Source organism: Trichechus manatus, unplaced genomic scaffold (genome assembly GCF_000243295.1).
Source record: "Trichechus manatus latirostris isolate Lorelei unplaced genomic scaffold, TriManLat1.0 scaffold00018, whole genome shotgun sequence".
Taxonomy (NCBI): Eukaryota; Metazoa; Chordata; class Mammalia; order Sirenia; family Trichechidae; genus Trichechus; species Trichechus manatus.
The window spans coordinates 16,894,136-16,913,808 of NW_004443954.1; the positions used below are offsets into that span (position 1 = coordinate 16,894,136).

A 19,673-nucleotide genomic window follows, 5' to 3' on the forward strand; every position below is an offset into this window, starting at 1 on the left:
CCCACTCACAGCTTTGGGGAAGAGGGCTCCTGTTCATTGTTGGCCGGGGTCTTGCACAGTCAGGCACATGATAGATATTCAAACAAATGGATGTTAAGTACTCATGAATAACTCAGCCTGCATTTAACACGTAGGGGCACCCTGCAGGAGGTTATGGCTTAGAAAAGGATGGGATAAATACACAGATAATAAAAGACATACGGGGACAGTTCCACAGTATAGAGATGTGCAGGGCACTGTGGACTGCAGGAGGGAGAGAGAGAAAAAGAGAATGCACGTGTACTGTGTGGGTGACGTCAGGGGAAGCTTTATAAGGAGCATAGTCTTGAGCTAGTTATTGAGGAACGGGCATATTTTTGGTTGGCAAACATAAAGAATAGGCCATTTTATTTCAAGAAAGTGGCATAAGAAATGGCACAAAGCTTGTCTGGGGAACACAGGGCAGTCCAGGTCGGCTGAACTATGTGTCTTAGTCATCTAGTGCTGCTATAACAGAAATACCACAAGCGGATGGCTTTAGCAAAGAGAAGTTTATTTCCTCACAGTAAAGTAGGCTGAAAGTCCAAATTCAGGGCTTTCTGTCTCTGTCGATCTTCTCATCAATCTTCCCCCGGACTAGGAGCTTCTCTGTGCGGGGACCATGAGTCCAGAGGACGGGCTCTGCTCCTGGCACTGCTTTCTTGGTGGTATGAGGTCCCCCTTCTCTGCTTGCTTCCCTTTCCTTTTATCTCTTGTAAGATAAAAGGTGATGCAGGACACACTCCAGAGAAACTCCCGGTACATAGGATCAGGGATGTGACCTTAGTTAGGGTGTTACAATCCCACACTAATCCTCTTTAACATAAAATTACAGTTACAAAATGGAGGACAACCACACAATACTGGGAATCATGGCCCAGCCAAACTGACACATACGTTTTTGGGGGGGCATAATTCAATGCATGACACTGTGGAACATCGCAAGGGCAGCAGGTCAGTGGTTCGCTGGAAGGGCTTTGAATGCTAGACTAAAAAATTCCATTTTACAATATGTGTACCGACTGTTTAATGAGAAACTATTTGTTCTGTAAACCTTCATCTAAAGTACAATAAAAATATATATATTAAAAAATTCCATTTTACTTGAATCCCTTGATAGTAGCTTCCATTTTTATCTTTATCAGAATCAGAAAAGTTGTAGACATATTTGAAAGTGATTTTAAGTGGTCGTTTTGGACTTGGCAAAGAAAAAGATTATGAGAGTTTAGAAATCCTACCTCCCATCTTCATTCCAGAAACTAAGCAAATAGCCCAGAGAGTTTCAGGATGCCGGTATCCACCGGTCTTCCAAGAATACTTTTGCGCCTAGTGGTCTTCCCACAGTTGGGCAGTTGCTGACTTCCTTATACTGCTAGGAGGTGGCAGGGGAGACAGGGCAGGTGAGCTGGGAATGTGTTTGCTCCCACAGTGATGTGTTTGGCTTTCTCACTACCTAAAAATCACTATTCTTAATAGCTATTTCCAGACCAAAAATAAAAACCTCTCTTTTCTTTCAGTTAAGAAAAAGAAGCCTAAACTTTTAAATAAATTTGATAAAACTATTAAAGCTGAACTCGATGCTGCGGAAAAACTTCGTAAAAGGGTAGGTTGATTGTTTTGTGCAGAAATGTGTGATGGTTTAGTTATTAAATCAACTCCAGTATTACTCTTGGTTTGTTAAAAAATAAATGCAAGAGAGACAGTGTTTGAATAGAGTGGATTTTACCCCAGGCATGTCAGCATTCCCTGTGGAATGAATCAAATAGAAAAAGATAGCAGCCACTTAGCAAAATAGAAATAGAGCTTACTTCCAGTCCAGCTGATTAGGGTTCTAGTCCACCTTTTTCACTTTCTAGTTGTTTGACTTTGGGAAAATCACTTATCCATGCTGAGCTTCTGATTTCTTATTTAAAAAATGAGAATAATAAATTTTCTTGTTACTTCCTGCTTAGTTTTTGTAAAAATGAGATTAACCCACACAAAATAGTCAACTGATCTTTGGCAAGAGAACAAAACGAATTTAATGGAGAAAGGATAGTCTCTCAACAAATGGTTCTGGAACAACTGGACATTCACATACAAAAAAAAATGAATTTAGATACAGCTTACATCTTTCACAAAAATTAACTCAAAATGGATCATAGACTTAAGTGAAGATGCAAAACTGTACAACTTCTAGAAGGTAACATAGTACAGAATCTCTGTGACCTTGGGTTTTGTGATGACTTTTTAGATACAACACCAAAAGCATGATTCATAAAATAAAAAAATTGACTAAGTTGGACTTCATTAAAATTGAAAACTTTGGCTCTGCGCAAGACACCTTTAAGAGAATGAAAAGAAAAGCTGCGATGGAGAAAAAAATGTTTGCAAAACACGTATCTGAAAAAGGACTTACCTTCAAAATATGCAAAACAAAAAAAAACAAAAACCCATTGGCATCGAATTGATTATGACTCATAGCGACCCTATAGGACAGAGTAGAACTGCCCCATAGGGTTTCCAAGGAGTGCCTGGTGGATTCAAACTGCCCACCTTTTGGTTAGCAGCCATCGCTTTTAACCACTACACCACCAGGGTTTCTAAAAATATATGAAGAACTCGTCAAATAAGAAACAAGCAATAAGAAAACAAGTCACCTGATTACCAAATGGGCAAAAAAGATCAAATGAGATTTAAAAAGAAAAAAAAAGCATCAACACTGTCAAGTACCACACAAGTAGAAGTGTTTAATTTTATAGCACCTTGCTGCAAAAAGAATCAGTATGTCAGTCCAGTATTCTTAGGAATATCCTTACTTTTAGATGAAATGATACTAGACTTAACATTCTTTTCCCTTAGAGTTAAACTCATGCACCTGTAGTTTCCAGGGTGACTTTTTTATGTCTTACTTTGTCATCAGTTAATTTGAAATATTATTTGCATTGTCTTTTACATGTTACGGTTTTGTCCTCAGTGAACTGACACTAGATTTGTTTCCTTGAGTCAGTCGTATTCATTGAATTATTAGGCCCAAACCTATCTACTATAATGAATTCAATCACATTTTCACTTAATAGTCGATTTGTTTTTCATGGAAATTTCTTTCTCGGCTCCATTCTTGAATCTAGAATCTGTGTATTGCTCATTCGTTTTCCTATAACATGCTTTTGTATCAAGTAGACGTTGGCTGCAAAAAAGAGAAACGAGGACTATAAGTAGAAAACAACAGCAATAAAAAAGCTGAAGTTAGTAACTGAAGTGAGAGAAGAGTGTATTCCCCACACATTTCTTGAAAATGTACCAACAAATATAGACTCTGTAACAAGCTTTGAACAAGGTTCCAAAGCAAAGGCTTGACTTACCCTATTCCCAAGCAGATAAAAATGTAGTAACTCCAAAGAATATTGTAGTAAAGGCATTTTTCACTATCCCTACATTTAACCATAAAGAATGATTTCTTTTTAAGTCTGTCTTGTTTAACTTTTTGAAGTGAAGGCATTTTCCATTTGTGAGAAATTTGCATTTCTTAATAGGAATTAATCAAGATTTCTTTTTTTTTCTATCACTTTTTTTTTTGCATCCTCCACTTTCTCTGTACTAAATGCCATATCTGAAAATGTAAGAGTCCTATTTCACAGGTGACTTTTGAGATAAAGAACAAGTAGCTTCAGAGGAGGATTTTTATGTAATGATCGTGCATGAAAAGAAGGGCCTAGTTATCAAGGGTGAATAAGTCAATGGGACAGAAATGCACTGGAACACTCCATGGGGTGTCCTCCTGTCTTTACTTATTTGGAGAAATTATGATGCTTTCCTCGAGGAACACCCTGAATCTATAACTGAATAAATGAAGGGGGAAGAAGTGGCCACGTATGCAATTCTTGCTTTTGAGACAGCAGGGAGCTATATTATGAACTGAATCATCAGCATAATGAAGCCTTTTAGAGATGTGTTTATGGCTGGTATTTTCAAATGATGCACTTACTGCAGTGGGATTGCTGAGGGCTGGGCTAGCCATGCTGAGACGTGCACTAATCAGAGCCATCCAGGCTCAAGTTCAAGCACGATACTATGTGAGAGAATGTGGTCACTCTTTTTTTTTTTTTTCCAAAAATGTGTCAATGATCTATTTCAATCTATTTTTTTAAATAGTATTTATTTTTTACAAACATCTTCCCATCCCCAAAAAAAAGATGTGAAGGCATATACTGAAATACATTAGGTTATTTGTTGGAATCATTTAGTGTTCATTGTATTATAAGTTTAAAAAAAAAAAAGAAAGGGAGAGAGAAAGAAAACCTGATAAAGCTAGAGTAAGAGCAACCCATGACAATTCCCACCATAGGCTCTAAGCAGTGCTAATGATGATTTAAGCTCTACTCTCCCTTATGGGCAGAACAAAGGGAACAGACTTTCGCTGTAAGATTAATAGTGTTCATCAGCATAGTTGTTCTTCCCTAAGTCCAGAGAGAAACCTCCTGTAGACTCCAGAGGGTGTCCTGATGGACTGGACAACTTCTGCGACACATTTACGAGGATGTTTCTTAATGTCCTTCAGTGCAGCCCAAGGGCATCATGCCAAAACAGTGTGACACAAGTACGTGCATCTCCCGTAAACTGTCCTAGGATAAAATATAAGCTATGTTAAAGAAAAATACTCTCCAGGCAATTCTTCACAAATAACAAATATTGTGTCTTGTACTTGAGTTTCTTTTTTTTTTTTTTTTTAATGAGAATTGAACAATAGTGTTTGGAGTAATATTTTTTATTTAGGACCCAGAGAAGGTAATTTTTTTTAGACTAAAAACAAGTACATTCACTTTGCCAGCTGAGGTGAGAGAAGAGCTAATGGCCCCGTGGGTAGGTCACACAGCCTCTATGTGGCGGGGACCAAAAGGAGTGCCTAGGGCAGAGCTAAAGGAAGGTGCTGTTTTTACAACCTGGTGGCCAACTAATGGAGTGTAAAGCAGGAACAAAACATTTTAGCAAATTTGTTATGAATATTGTTATTCCCATGTTTTAAACCTGGTAGTGGTACATTTAGCATATTATCACAAAAATAGCTTCAATATTTGCAATTTAAGTTGCATACGGCATGTAGTAGGCTGAAAAAATGGCTACCCAAAAGATATCCGTCCTAATCCCTGGAACGTGTAAAGTTACTGTATCTGAAAAAAGGATCTTTGCAAATGTGTCTAAGTTAGGAATCTTGAGATGGAGAGATTACCCTGGATTATCTGGGCAGGCCCTAAAGACAATCACAAGGTCCTTATATGAGAGAGGCAGAGGCAGATTTGATAGACATAAGAGGAGAAGGCACACACATCCACAGACGAGAAGGTGATGTGAAGATGAAGGCATAGGTTGGAATGATACAGCCACAAACCAACAATTACCAAGGATTGCCAGTAGTCACCAGAAGCTAGAAGAAGCAAGGAACAAATCTACCCCCAGAGGGAGCACGGCCCTACCGACACCTTGGTTTCAGCTCATTGAAACTGATTTTGAACTTCTGGATACCAGAACTGGAAGAGAATAAATTTCTGTTGTTTTAAGTCACCAAGGCTGTGGCAATTTGTTAGAACAGCCATAGGAAACTAGTAAAGATTTTGGTACCGGAAAGTGAGATGCTGCTGTAACAAATATCTAAAAATGTCGAAGTGACTTTGGAATTGGGTAATGGGTAGAGGCTGGAAGAATTTTGAGGAGCATGGTTTAAGAAGCCTAGACTGCCTTAAACAGACTGTTGGGATGTTAAAGACGTTTCTGGTGAGGGCTCAGGAAGAATTAAGGATCATGATAGAGAAAGCCTATATCATCTTAGAGAATACATATGTCATCATAAACAGAGTGTTTGTAGATATATGAGAGTGCTTCTGTTGAGGGCTCAGAAGGAAATGAGGAACATGTTATTGAGAAACTGGAGGAAAGGTGATCCTGTTATATAGTGACAAAAACTTAACTGAATTATGTCCTGCAGTTGTGTGGAACACATAAATTATAAGCAATGAACTTGGCTATTTCACTGAGGAGATTTTTTGAAGATGTGTCCTAGTTTCTTCTTGCTGATTATCCAGGAAGGATTTGTGGATGATCCTCTTGTCTTATTGCATGAGTTCCCATGATATACAGAGGAGAGCCACAAGGCTTTTGAAAATGTTATACTAGCAGAAACACTGCCAGCTTAAATGGAAAGGACAGAGAAAGCATAAAATGAAGGAAGGTTGAGAGAGTCCCAAAATTTTGCAAGAAGAAAATAGGCTGACTAAACTACTCAGCTTCAATTATGTGCTACCCTTTGAGAAAAAAGAAGGTAACTCCTAGGGCAGAGCCATGGGTCCAGAGGCCAGAGCCAAGGATGAAGAGGGCAGAGTCATGGGCACAGAGGCCAGAGCCGTGGGCCCAAAGGGTCAATCCTCAGGCCACAGAGGATTGTTCCCAAACTTGGAAATCTTACAGAATTTGCCCTGCTGGAATTTAAAATTTCTTGAGACTGATAACTCTTTCCTTCCTTCTATTTTCTCCCTTGTGCAATGGGGATGTATGTAACTCTAATTCTATGCCTACACCACCATTATATTTTGGAAGCAGATAATTTGCTTTCTAGGTTCACAGATTCATAGATGGAAAGGAATTCTGCCCGAGGATGGATCATACCCAGAGTTTCACCCATATCTGATTTAAATGATGAGATTTGGGGCTTTTGAGCTGATGATATTTACATGACATTTTAGACTGAATTAATGCTTTAATGGGTTGAGACTTTGGGGGATGTTAGGATAGACTGAAAATATTTTGCAAATGGGATGGATGTGAATCTTCGGGAGCCAAAAGGCAGACTAGGGTAGACTGAAAAATGGCCAACCAGAAGATATCCACATCCTAATCCCTAGAACCTGTAAATGTTACTTTATTTGGAAAAAGAATCTTTGCAGATTTGACTAAGCATTTTGAGTTGGGGAGATTATCCTGGATTATCCAAGTAGTCCCTAAAGACAATTGAAAGTGTCCTGATAAGAGAGAGACAGAGGAAGATTTGATACACACAAAGAGGAGAAGGCACACATACACACAGAGAAAAAACTGATGTGAATATGGAGGCAGAGATTGGAGTGAAGTGTTCATAAATTAAGGAATGCTGGCAGCCTCCAGAAGCTGGAAGAGACAAGGAACAGATTATCCCCTAGAGCCTCTGGAAGGAGCCTGGCCCTGCTGACACCTTGATTTCAGCCCTTTGATACTGATTTTGGATTTCTGGACTCCAGAATCATGAGAGAATAAATTTATATTGTTTTAGGCTTCCAAATTTGTGATAACTTATTACAGCAGCCACAGGAAACTAGTACAGGTTATTTATAAGACAGTCCCACAGAAAAAGATAGTTAACATGAATTCTTCAGCACTCCTGAAAACCATTCATAAAAGAAATAAAATGGTGGTTTTAAAAAGTAATGTAGTGAGAGGGACAATGTATTTTAAATAGTGATATAATTATTTTTGACAATAAATACAACTTAAGAGAATATGTTTGTGGCTTTATTTATCTCTATGTCCAAGTTCTCATTCTCTGTCCTGTATCTCGCCATGGCTGCCCCATCATCCTGTGCCTGCACACACACATCCCACACTACGCAATAATAATAATGGGTAACACTTTTAATAGTTTGTATGTTCTCTATTGTGTCTACAAGCACTTTATGTATCTTATCACATTGAAACTTCGCAGCAACTAGATTCCATCATTATCCCTGTTTCACAGATGAGGCACCTCAGGCAGTCAGAAGTAACTTACTGCAAGTCAGACACTTCATGTAAGTGGTGGAGCCCAGATTCTAACCAGTCATTCTGGCTGCAGGTTGCACTTGTAACCACTACACTATGCTTATGCTTCTACAACACCTTAGCATCACTGGGAGGCATATGAGAACAAAAAGGAAGCCTCCTTCTTAGATGATATCTACCTGAAAAAAATGATTTTAAGGAACTTTAATATTATTTTGCCTGACTTCTTACTATTTATTCAAGTCTTTCAGAAAAAAGTTACAGTTTGCTTTTTATAGCTAGATTTGTAAGGTAAACTTTGTTGTATGAAAACTCACTCAGTGAAGATCAAAGCATGTGAATCACAGTGAGTTTGCATTTACCTGTGAATGGATGGGTTCACCAACTTATAGACAGCTCAAGTATCTAGGAAGATTCATTTTTGGGAAATCTGTCTTTATCCCATCATTCCCAAAATCCTTGAACTGCTGCCATTCATTAGAAACCAGGAGACGTTTGTTTTATGCTGTGGAATGGCATTGGAAGGGGTGAGACAGGGAGAGATTCTTCACCTCAATGCCAAGACTTCTACCAAGTATACCTGTGGCACGTTCTCCATTTCTTTTCATGCAGTAATGATCAAAGAGTCATCTTCTCAAGGGCTCATGTGAGCTTTGGGAGGGGCCGCAGGACACAGAGTCACTAGGCTCTCCAGTCAGCCAGCTCGCATCAGCCAGATGAGCTGAATCAACCTTGACGTTTTCGGTGGGCGACAGATGCCAGAGCCAAGTGGTCCATGCTTCCTTCGGGTTGATCCCCCACTGTTTTAACAGGTGCTTCTGAGCATCTGTGAGACTTATTGCCCCTCCAAGACATTCTAGCTGGAAGCTGTATTTTTTTTTCTCTGCATAAAATCTAAATAGTCAGGAATGCATGTAGAAATTGTTCATATCTATGAGAGGGAAAAGGTAATTTCGGTAACAAATACATACAGTGTACCATTTGTCAGGTGTCTGCCTTTTCAAAAATAAAGTATGCTTATCTCCTTTCTAATTTTAATGATTGCAATAAAACAATTTTTTTTTTTTAAATCTTAGATAAAATTACCTTAAATCTCAGAATGTTGTCCAGGAAATTTTGACATCATCACTTGGTGAATATTAAATAACTGTATTGTATAGCATTATGCATTTGAATTTACTGTCCTTATGTAACTATCTCTTCCTAACAGGGAAAAATTGAGGAAGCAGTGAATGCATTTGAAGAACTAGTGCGCAAGTACCCCCACAGTCCACGGGCAAGATATGGGAAGGCACAGGTATTCTGAAACTCTTCTGTTTAGAAAACTTAACTTATTTGATGTCCATATGTTCTGTGTAATTGAATTTTCCACTCCACATTTATGCATTTTCTCTTTCCCCTTGTAATTTCTTTACAGAATCTATTTCTCATTTATGTATAGGCATGAAACCAAGAAGAAAAGCTTTTTAAAATAAGACAATTGTTGCTGTTGTTTCCTGCTGAATTTAGTAATTTTTTTTTTCTGCTCCCCCTCCATATGACATCTCTCTGGCTTTGAAAAGAAACTAGAGATCAACACTTTTCTAATAGATTTCCTGTCACCCACCTCCACAACCCTCCTTTTCATTTAGACTCACCACACAGTTTTCCACTGAGGCTCCTCAGAGATCTTTTTTAAATAGTTAATTAGTGATATATTTTTATACATATATATATTTTTTTCTTTTGTTAAGTTTGTGTATGTGTATGTGTGGTGAAAATATACATAGCAAAACGTACACCATCTCAACAATTTCCTCAGAGATTGAAAATTTTATAACTTGAAATTATCCCTAGGAAAGACTTTTTAAAAAAATATAAAATGGAATGTACTTTGTCTTCTCGCTGGTTTCTTTCAGCTGACTCATTTCTTACCCAGCTACCTTCTCACCGTCTCCCACTCCCACCATCTCCTTTCTTATCTCCATCTTTTGTAAACCTTTTCCACATTCACCTGTAACTACATAAACCTCCCGTGTGGGTACTGTTCTAGGCCCTGGGAATATCATAATGAGCACTGAGAGGTCCTTGCCCTCAGGGATTTTATATTCTAGTGGGAAACATTTTACAAATTACGTATTCAGAAGGTATTTAGCGATAACCTAGTATGTGCCAGGCCCTGTTCTGGAGGTATAACAGTCAACAAAACAGATAAAAATCCCTGTCCATATGATGTTTTCATTGTAATTAGGAGACAGTGCATCAGATAAGTAAACAGAAGTATTTGCTAGTGATAAGCGCTAAAGAGAACAAGACATAAAGCAGGGACATGTGTGAGGGGGTTGGAATGGCAGTGAAAGAGCTCACTGTGAAGGTGACATTTGAATAAAGCCCTGAAATTCTTTGTAAATATTTACTTAGAAAATATTATAAAATATTAAAAATAAGTGTATCATTTAGCAAAATAATGCATGCCATAAAGAAAAGAAAATAGAATGAAGAGTATACCTCTTAATATTTTTTTTGGCTACAGGAAATGTGATTGAAAATGACAGGGCAGATGGCACTCTAGATGAGGTGATCACAAAAGGCCTCTCTAGGGAGGCAACATCTGGGCTGAGACTCGCAAAGATTGTAGAAGGAGCCATCTGTCCAGGAGAAGGGAAGAGCAAGTGCAGAGGCTGTGTTGTGTTGCATGGAAGCAGTCTTGTTGTCATGAGCTCGACAGAAAGAAGGGCATGGTGAAGGAGGGTAAAGTGGCCTTACAGACTACACTTCTTACAGACTTAATTCTCACAGACTTTATGCCCAGTGCCCCGGGAAGCCACTGGAGAATTTTATACATGGGTGTGGCCTGTCTAGTTGTTTTTTATAAAGATTGCTTTGGTTTCCGGGTGGAGAATGAACTGTAGGGGCAGAAATAGAAGCAGGAATAATAGGAGGTCGTTGCAAGTGTTTGCAGGGGATGATGGTAGGATTGACTAGGGTCATGGTCTGGGAGATGGAGAGATATGGGCAGAGGGTAGAGCTGAAAGGCTTGGTGATGGATTAGATGTAAGGGCAAGAGAAAGAGAGGAATCAAGGATGACTCCTAGGGTTTTGGTTTGACCAGCAGAGGAGATGATGGTGCCAGTTACAAACCAGGAAGACTGGTAAAGGAGCATGTTTGGGGAGGTGAAGAAATCAAGACTGTCTTTGGTCTGGTTGAGTTTGTGATGCCTATTCTACAGTCAAGAGGAAATGTCAGGTAGATCATTGGATTTATGGAGTCTGGATCTCAGAGTAAAATCCGGGCTGGATCTACATATGCATCAGGCAATAAAGCTCCTATGGCGCTGCCGGGGGGATGAGATGGTCAGCCCCCTTCTGGGACGCAATAAATGCAGAGCAACAGAAATTTTCCAGAACCAAGGAGAGGCTCACCACATCCCTTTGGAGGGGGGCCATGCAGGTACTTGGTGCGTGACACTCACACAAGCACCAGCACTTCTATGGATGAAGCAAGAATGCTTCACTGTGGCTGTAAGGGAGCAGCCACTCAAGAGCCAGATGCTCAAATTCTTCCTATCTCCCCATTAAAAAGTAACTAATTAAATTCTTATTAATTAAAATGTAATAAATTAAGTTTCAGAAGAGTTAATACACCAGCAATAACTACATATAAGATTTAATGAACCAAAAAAGAAATCCATTGACAATTACTGAAGACATAAAAATCTTAAGAAAGTTCCTGAAGAAGTGGTTAGAATCAGTATGATGTAAACAAAATTTGTTGTGAAATATGAAAAAGAGTTGAATAAATATAGAGATAAACCAAAAAAAAAAAACTCAAACCCGTTGCCATCGAGTCAATTCCAACTCTCAGTGACCCTATTGGACAGAGTGTAACTGCCCCATAGGGTTTCCAGGGAGTGCCTGGTGGATTTGAACTGCCGATCTTTTGGTTAGCAGCCATAGCGCTTAATCACTACGCCACCAGGGTTTAAAATTAATGCAAATAAGTCCCCCTTATCCATGGTAGAGACCAGGTTTAGGAGGCAATTATACCATTTTTGTAAGTTGATTTGGCCAGTAATCCTCCAAAGTTACTAAATTACATCACTATTAAGCAGAGTGAATGGGTTTGTTACAAAAAGATTATCCCTATTCAAATAAGTGACGCATTTGTCACTAGTATTAATAGTTCATGAAGAAATGCATATTAACTATAGAGAAAAATGATTGATGCAAATGCTAATTATATTATGGCAAAAGTGTTTTCTACTTTAGCATTTTTCTTTATATGTGATATTAGTTGTGGATATCAAAGTCTAAATAAATGAAGTACTTTTGGAACATGGTGATTGCTGTATTTATGTCCATATTTAACAGTGGAAACTTAAGATTTAGTCTTCGGTAAACATATTTTTTATCTCTAAATTGTTATGCTACAAGGTATTATTGATATTAACAGTACTATGGCATAAAGCAAAAGTTAAGTATGTGTGAAGTATTAATCCCCCTTGCCATCAAGTCAATGCCAACTCATAGCAACCCTATAGGACAGAGTAGAACTGCTTATAGGGTTTCCAAGGAGCGGCTGGTGGATTCCAACTGCCGACCTTTTGGATAGCAGCTGAGCTCTTAACCACTGCGCCACCAGGGCTCCAAATGTTAATAGAATAATTTTAAAGAAGCTTTAAATTCATAGGAGTTTTAAATACAAAAAGTAATTAGAAGGTGGGTGTTATAGGGAGGAAAAAAACATGACGTCTTCATTCTTTGTTAGCAGATTTACTAATTACTTTGGAATGTCCCAACATATTTTTTTTTAAAAAACAGCAAACATTAAGTTAGATACAAACTTAGAGTATCTATCATTTCTAAAGTAGCACTGAGATTGCTTGTTCTTTGGATCACTGTGAAAATCAGTTTTGACCAAGTTCCCTGAACATCGGACACAAAATCTTGAATTATAAACCCAATTCACTTTATTGGCTTACACAAACCATGAACGCCTCTGAGGCAGAAAATGACACCTCTCCTAGGAAGGGTAGGTGGGAAGAATTAGTTAGTCAACAAAAGGCTTTCAATGTTAACATCCTGTAACAAATGTCAGTCTCAGCTCAGCTCATTTTATCTACAGATGTTAGACTGATAAAAATCAATCTGTACAATTTTCATTTTCAAAGCAAACGCCTATCAGTTTCAGTCAAGAGATTTGAAAGAGTTATATACCATTTTAAAGCCGACATTTTCGCAATTCTGGAAGTTGTAAAGTGTTTATACTTTGTTAAAACAAAGGCCCTTGGGATGACGGTGGGGGGAGCCTTGTAGATTGTATTATCATGCTTTCTTTTTAGACTGAGCTTAGTAAAGGGTATTTGATATTACCTTTATGTAGACGGATGTTCTTGGTAAGCATCTGTCCTTCCATTAACCATACAGAGCCCCTTCAGTGCCAGACTCTATTTGGTAGCTTTATAGGTTCAAAGTGACGAGGTTGAACTTGATGGTCTCAAACGAATGCTGTCAGCTCTAGGACTCCGTGATTCTGTGAATTCATCTATGATGACCATAATCTGGGGAGTTAATTCGCCATAGCCCAACTCACAAGAAACCACTGCCTCAACAGAAGAGCTAGTGTATGAATGTACAATGGAAGCCACACAGGCAAGATAACCAGTTGTCACGGTCTATTAACAGTAGCCTTTCTCTGGGGGTAGATACGTCCATTCCGGAGGCCATTCATAGGTTTGAAAAGGTAGTTGAGTGGTCTGAAGCATATTTCCATCACACAAGGGTAAATTACTCCTTTCTGATCTAGAGACTGTTGTCCTATCAATTTTAGTCTCTAAATGTCATGTAAATCTATCTACTTTTCTCTATCCCCACTGCTTCAATTCTAGCCCCGTTCGTCTTGGGAAAATTGTACTATTTGACAAGTTTTTTTTTGGTGTCTTATTTTCTGAAAAGCTTCCCACAGATATTTTATTTTATCAATTGCTATTAATTCTGGTTAGTTTTTTCATTTGGGGATAGAAAAGGGATGGATCGTTTTCTGACCATATTCTCAGGTTGTGGAGTCATGCTTTATTTTGGTTTTCTTCAGTATTTGACTACAGCAAACACTTCTACAAAGTAGCATGTTAAACAGGATATTCTCAGGGGAAAAAATTGTATTTGCTACTTTTAGCATCTAATTGGTCTAATTTTTCCTCAAATGGTAATCTTTAAATTGTAATCTACCAAATCTGATTAGATATTGATGAGCATTTTACACCTCCTCTCTCCTCCTGCCTCCAGTATTTCATCCCCTGTTCTCCATCTGTAGCTAAGAAATCATGCCTCTTATTTCACAAAGAAAATAGAAGCATCCAAAGTAGCTTCCCCACAGGATACCACCACTCCTCCAACACCCTGCCTGTCCCTATCCCCCTGTACTCTGCCTTCTCTCCTGCTGCCCTAGATGAACTGTTCTCAAATCCCTTCCCCATCCCCTTTCACATGCTGAAGGACGTCACTCTAATTCTGTGCCCCTCTTCATCATCAGATCTCCCCTCTCCACTGGATCGTTCTCATCAGCATAGAAACATGCTGTGATGTTTCCTTTCACTAAAAACCTCTCCCTTGTCTCCACATTTCCCTCCAGCTGCTGATCCGTTCCTCTGCTCTCCTTTACAGTGAAACTCATGAAAGAGGTGTCTCAGTCTCCTTTTCTCCTGATTTCTCTTGCGCCCACTCCACGCAGTTGTGTGTCCACAGCAGTCCAGTGGAAATCCTCTTGTCAGGGCCATTGGTGGTGCCACTCTACCCGACACAGCAGCACCTACTCAGCTCTCATCTTGCCCAACCCGACAGCCACTGCTAACACAGCTGAGCACTCTCCCTCTTGAAATCTTTTTTCACTTGCCTTCTAGAACGCCACTTTTTTTGTTGTCGTTAACTTCTTCCTAACTCACTCCTTTTTCCTGATCCTCCCTTGTCTTCCTGACCTGTAAAGAGATGTACCTCTTCTTTTCTGTGTCTACACTCACAACTGCATCCAGCTTCATAGCTTTGAATACCATCTACGTGCCTGATGATTCCCAAATTTATATTTCTAACTCTGGTCTCTCCCCTGAATTCCATACTTATATATGCAACTTCCTATTCAATATCTCCACTGGGTGTCTGATAGGCATTTGAATTTAATATGTCCTAAACAGAACTCCTCATTTTATACCCTCTAACCCTATGGAGCGATTCTACTCTGTCCTATAGGGTTGCTACAAGTCAGAATTGGTTTTTTTTTTTTTGGTTAAACCTGCCTCAAGGAGCCCTGATGGCACAACGGTTAAACACATAGTTGCTAACCAAAAGGTTGGCGATTCAAACCTACTGGCTCCTGTAAAGATTACAGCCTAAAAAACCTTATGGGGCAGTTCTACTGTCACATGGGGTCGCTACGTGTCAAAATCAACTAAATGGCACCTCACAACAACAGCAAACCTGCTTCTGTCTTATCTTCCCATTCTCAGTGAATGATAATTCCATCTACTCATCGCTCAAGCCAAAAACCTTGAATTCATCCATTCTCTCCCTTTCTTTATATCCTGCAGTCTATCCAAAAATCTGTTTGCTATGACCCTCCTAATATATCTATAATCCAACCACTTCTTACCACCTCTGTTGCTACCACCCAGGTCCAAGCACAATAACCTCTTGTCTAGATTCCTGCCAGAGCATCCTAATTGGGCCCCCTGCCTGCAGTCTTACTCCCTCGTCTGTTTTCCCTGCCCGTGTGATCTCTTTGAAACATAAATCAGACTGTGCCAACCCCCCCGATGGTTTTCCGTCTCACTTATAGTTAGTGCCAAAGAATTGACAACTATTTGTTGTTATTGTTTGCTGTTGTCAAGTTGGCCCCGACTCATGGTGACCCCATGCACAGTGGAACAAAAGCTGCCCGTCCTGCACCATCCTCACGATCAGTTGCGCATAGGATCATTATAATCCGTAGGGTTTTCATTGGATGGTTTTCAGAAGTTGATCACCAAGCCTACTTCTGAAGTTCATCTGAAGTTTCTTCCTAGTTCGTCTTAGTCCGGAAGCTTTGCTGAAATGTGTTCAGCATCATAGCAACATGCAAGCCTGCACTGACAGACAGGTGGTGGTTGTATATGAGGTGCATTAGTTGGGATTTGAACCTGGAACTCCAGCATGGAAGGCGAGAATTTCACCACTGAACCACCTATGCCTCATGACAAGAGTTTACCAGGCCCTGCATTGTCTGATGTCCCCCACTCTGCCCTTACTCCCTCCACCCCACCACGTTGAATTCCTCTGTTCTTTACTCCCTCCTCAAAGTCTTTCCTCTTGCTGTTCTCTATCTGGAATGCCCTTCTTCTGGATACCCTCATACCTTGTTGCCTCACTTCTTTCAAGCCCTCCTTGATTATCCCAATTAAGCTAGCAATGTTTCTACCACATTCCCCAGCACTCCTAAGCCTGCTTTATTTTTATCCACAGCACTTGTGGCTGTCAAACATATGTTAGCTTTATTTGTATATTGTCTTTCCCTCCGTTCCAGAATGTAAGCAAAATGAGAAAAGAGTTCTGCCTGTTTTGTTCCATTTGTCTTCCACATGCCTAGAGCAGTGTCTGGCATAGAGAAGGCCTCCAGAAAATAGTTGTTGAGTGAATGAATGAACAAATGAACTAAGGAGAGAACGGGAGCTGTGGATTAGAGTCCTGTCTATATAATGTTAATGTATAATATGATATAAATCTCTAAGAGCCCTAGTATGTATTAGTCTTGTTTTGTAATGTTTTCTCATCTGTAACTTAGTAGCTAACTTTTCTTCATATAATTAGAATAGTGTGTTGTGTTGCTTTCTTTTGCTTATTGTTTTTATCTCTTAATAAGAGAAAAATGTAATGATTGTCTTGAATTACTTCCAAAACATGTTCAGAACTTAACTGTTTTTGAATACTTGGTATGATTACAAACGTAGCTAGTCAGGTGACATTTATCCAGTGTGGGGCTTCCTCTAGTGTGAAGATGATTTAGCTGAGAAGAGGAGGAGCAATGAGGTGCTGCGGGGGGCCATCGAGACCTACCAGGAGGTGGCCAGCCTGCCTGATGTCCCTGCTGACCTGGTGAAGCTAAGTTTGAAGCGGCGGTCAGAAAGACAGCAATTTCTAGGTAAGGTGGAATAGGAGTTCAATCAGTAGGGAATTGTACACTTTATCTTGAAGACCCTAAGGTCAGTCATGCATAGACTTAGAGTTGAGTTACAAGAGAGGAAACTTGGGTTTATAAGTAATTCATCTGGTAAATCTGACGTGACTGTGTGTTAGATGCACCGTCTCTAAACTGAAACTCCCAACCTTAATCATTACAAAGAGGTAGATGGCATCCCCCCCACCAGCTTGTGCACAGTGGTTACACATTTGGCTGCTAACCAAAAGGTTGGCAGTTTGAATCCACCAGCTGCTCCTTGAAAATTCTACAAGGCAGTTCTACTCTGTCCTATAGGGTGGCTATGAATCGGAATCTACTTGACAGCAACGGGTTTGGTTTTTGTTTTTGTTTTTTTTTTACAAGTGAGGCAAGTGAGATGCTGAGAGGTGAGACAATTTGCCTAAGGAGCCACGGCTAACATGTTAATGGGTCTGGAATCAAAAGCTCATCCTGCCATGCCAAATTATTTTCTCTCTTTACTATAACAAACTGATGAATGGAAGTTGAAGTTATCAGCAGAACAGTTTTTGTTAAGGAATGTTAGGAGTTCCAGGCATTCTGAAAATTTTGCTTGTCAGATTTAATTCCACACCAAGAAAAATGCTGGATAACAAAATTTCATCACAAAATAAATTTGCAAGTGGTTTGAAGAGAATAGCTTAGAGCATCCTGTCTGACTGACTCATATCTCCAGTGCCAGAGCCAAGTAAGACTAGCTGTTACCTGCCTTCATCTGAGCCAGACGTGTGACTCTCCCACCTAGCACGTCATCAGTAAACCAGGAGGGAAGAGCGTAAGCTTCATGTAACTGCTCAGGTTGGGTGGTCAGCAGCTGGATGGTTACCTGGACGATTTATCAGTGTCTCTAGGGGAAGGTCATATAAGTGTGTTTTACGGTCCAGTTGACAAGAAGTAATGGCAATCGGCCCCAGAATTGAAGCTGGGGTTTTCCTGATTCATGTAGTGCATGGTATCCTATTGTCCACCAGAGGGTCCCATAATACTGGATGATGTATGCTCTGCTCTGTGACTAGGTCATTACACAGAGACGAATGCACTCCTATTGGAGACGGGTGTCAGCAATTAAACACTGTCCCACGTACCTCAGTGCCCTTTCGAGTTTTGCATGGTGCTAGACCCTGTGTTAGATTTTGTTACTTGTCTATTTTCTGTTGGTAATTTTAACAAGAAGTATCATAAACCAAAAATAAACATCTTCATAAGAAATTGGTAACTGAAAGTTTTCAAAGAGGAAATTTAACATGAAAATGTAAATGTTGATGAATGCAGAAAATCAGAATGTCTTTAAAATGTGTATAATTAACATTAGATTCAGTATCTATTTATAGTAGAAATTGATACCATTGCAACTGCATGATTAAATCCTAATACTTAGCCGTTTGTATATAAAGTCAGATTTAAGCTGGTATTCAGGCCTGTAGAAGTCTCTCATGATTTGTATTTGCAGTACAAAAGTGTACATAATCTGTTTTTATTTCTCTCTCTTTTTTTTTGTTCCCAACAAATCAGGTCATATGAGGGGTTCCCTAATGACCCTAAAGAGATTAGTTCAACTGTTCCCCAACGATACTTCCTTAAAGAATGACCTTGGCGTGGGATACCTCTTGATAGGGGATAACGAAAATGCCAAGAAGGTTTATGAAGAGGTAAACAGCGATTTCCTATGAACTAAGTCAAGTAATTGTGAACATTAAGTTATGACGTTACTTGTAGATTACATTTAGTATGCCCAGTCTCTCTGTTTATCTTAAGTTAAACATCAAGTAAGTATTTTTATAGTTGACATATTCTAAATTTTGCTTTCACATTGCTTTTTGTTTTTTTTTAACTTGATCAGAAACAGATTGAAATTTTAGTTTTTGTGTGCCATGGAGTCGATTCCAACCCCTGGTGACACTATATGACACAGTATAACTGCCCCATAGAGTTTCATAAGCTGTAATCTTTACAAGAGCAGGTCATCAGGTCTTTCTCCTGCATGCCTTGTGGCTTTCCCTGTGTTGCACTTACCAAGCAGCATTATAATTGTCTGCATGTGAGTCTGCCTCCCTGACTTGACTGAGAGCCCCCTAGAAAAGAAAAGTTATTCATGTTTATTTGTCCAGGGCCTAAAAGAGTCCTGCATGTTCAAAAACATTTATTAAATGAATAAATTTGTTAATTAATTGAGATGATAGTTGTGTACCTGCAATAGTCAGAGATGTCTGTGTGGCTGTGATCATTGTAATCATCACTCCATAGTTATGCCAGCAGAAACATGGTCAGGCCCAGTTCAGTTTCATCCCAGAGGTATTTCTTGAGCTCCTGCACAGAGCCTAGCTCAGTGACAGGTGCTGTGGAAGATGAGAAAGGAGCTGAGCCCATGCTTCAGAGCTCTAGTTCGGGAGACACCACTGGCATGCATACATTCATTCATTCATTGCACATCAATTGAGCACCTGCCACCTGCTAGGCACTGTCCTGGGCACTGGGGATCAGCAGTGAGGGAAACGGGCAAACTCCCTACAGAGCTTACATTTAGTGGGGAAATAAAAATAAAAGATAATAAGGTCACATGGTGATCCGTGCTATGAGTCGAGATAAAGATGTTAGAGAGTGATGGGTGATGGTCTGTTTTATGTTGGGCATTCAGGGCAGGGTTCATTGAGATGGTAACATTGACCAACGACTTCATCACAGTAAGGGG

At 39.5% G+C, this 19,673-nt stretch overlaps 1 protein-coding gene across 1 annotated transcript in view; it reads left to right on the top strand.

Moving 5' to 3' along the window:
• The window catches only part of ASPH (aspartate beta-hydroxylase), a 188,214-nt gene that overhangs the window by 129,278 nt on the left and 39,263 nt on the right, over nucleotides 1–19,673 (top strand). Inside the window, exons 14-17 of the mRNA XM_023727723.1 lie at nucleotides 1,536–1,621; nucleotides 8,993–9,079; nucleotides 16,777–16,927; nucleotides 18,497–18,633. Coding sequence (XP_023583491.1) covers nucleotides 1,536–1,621; nucleotides 8,993–9,079; nucleotides 16,777–16,927; nucleotides 18,497–18,633 — 461 coding nt within the window. The remainder of the gene's footprint in view (nucleotides 1–1,535; nucleotides 1,622–8,992; nucleotides 9,080–16,776; nucleotides 16,928–18,496; nucleotides 18,634–19,673) is intronic.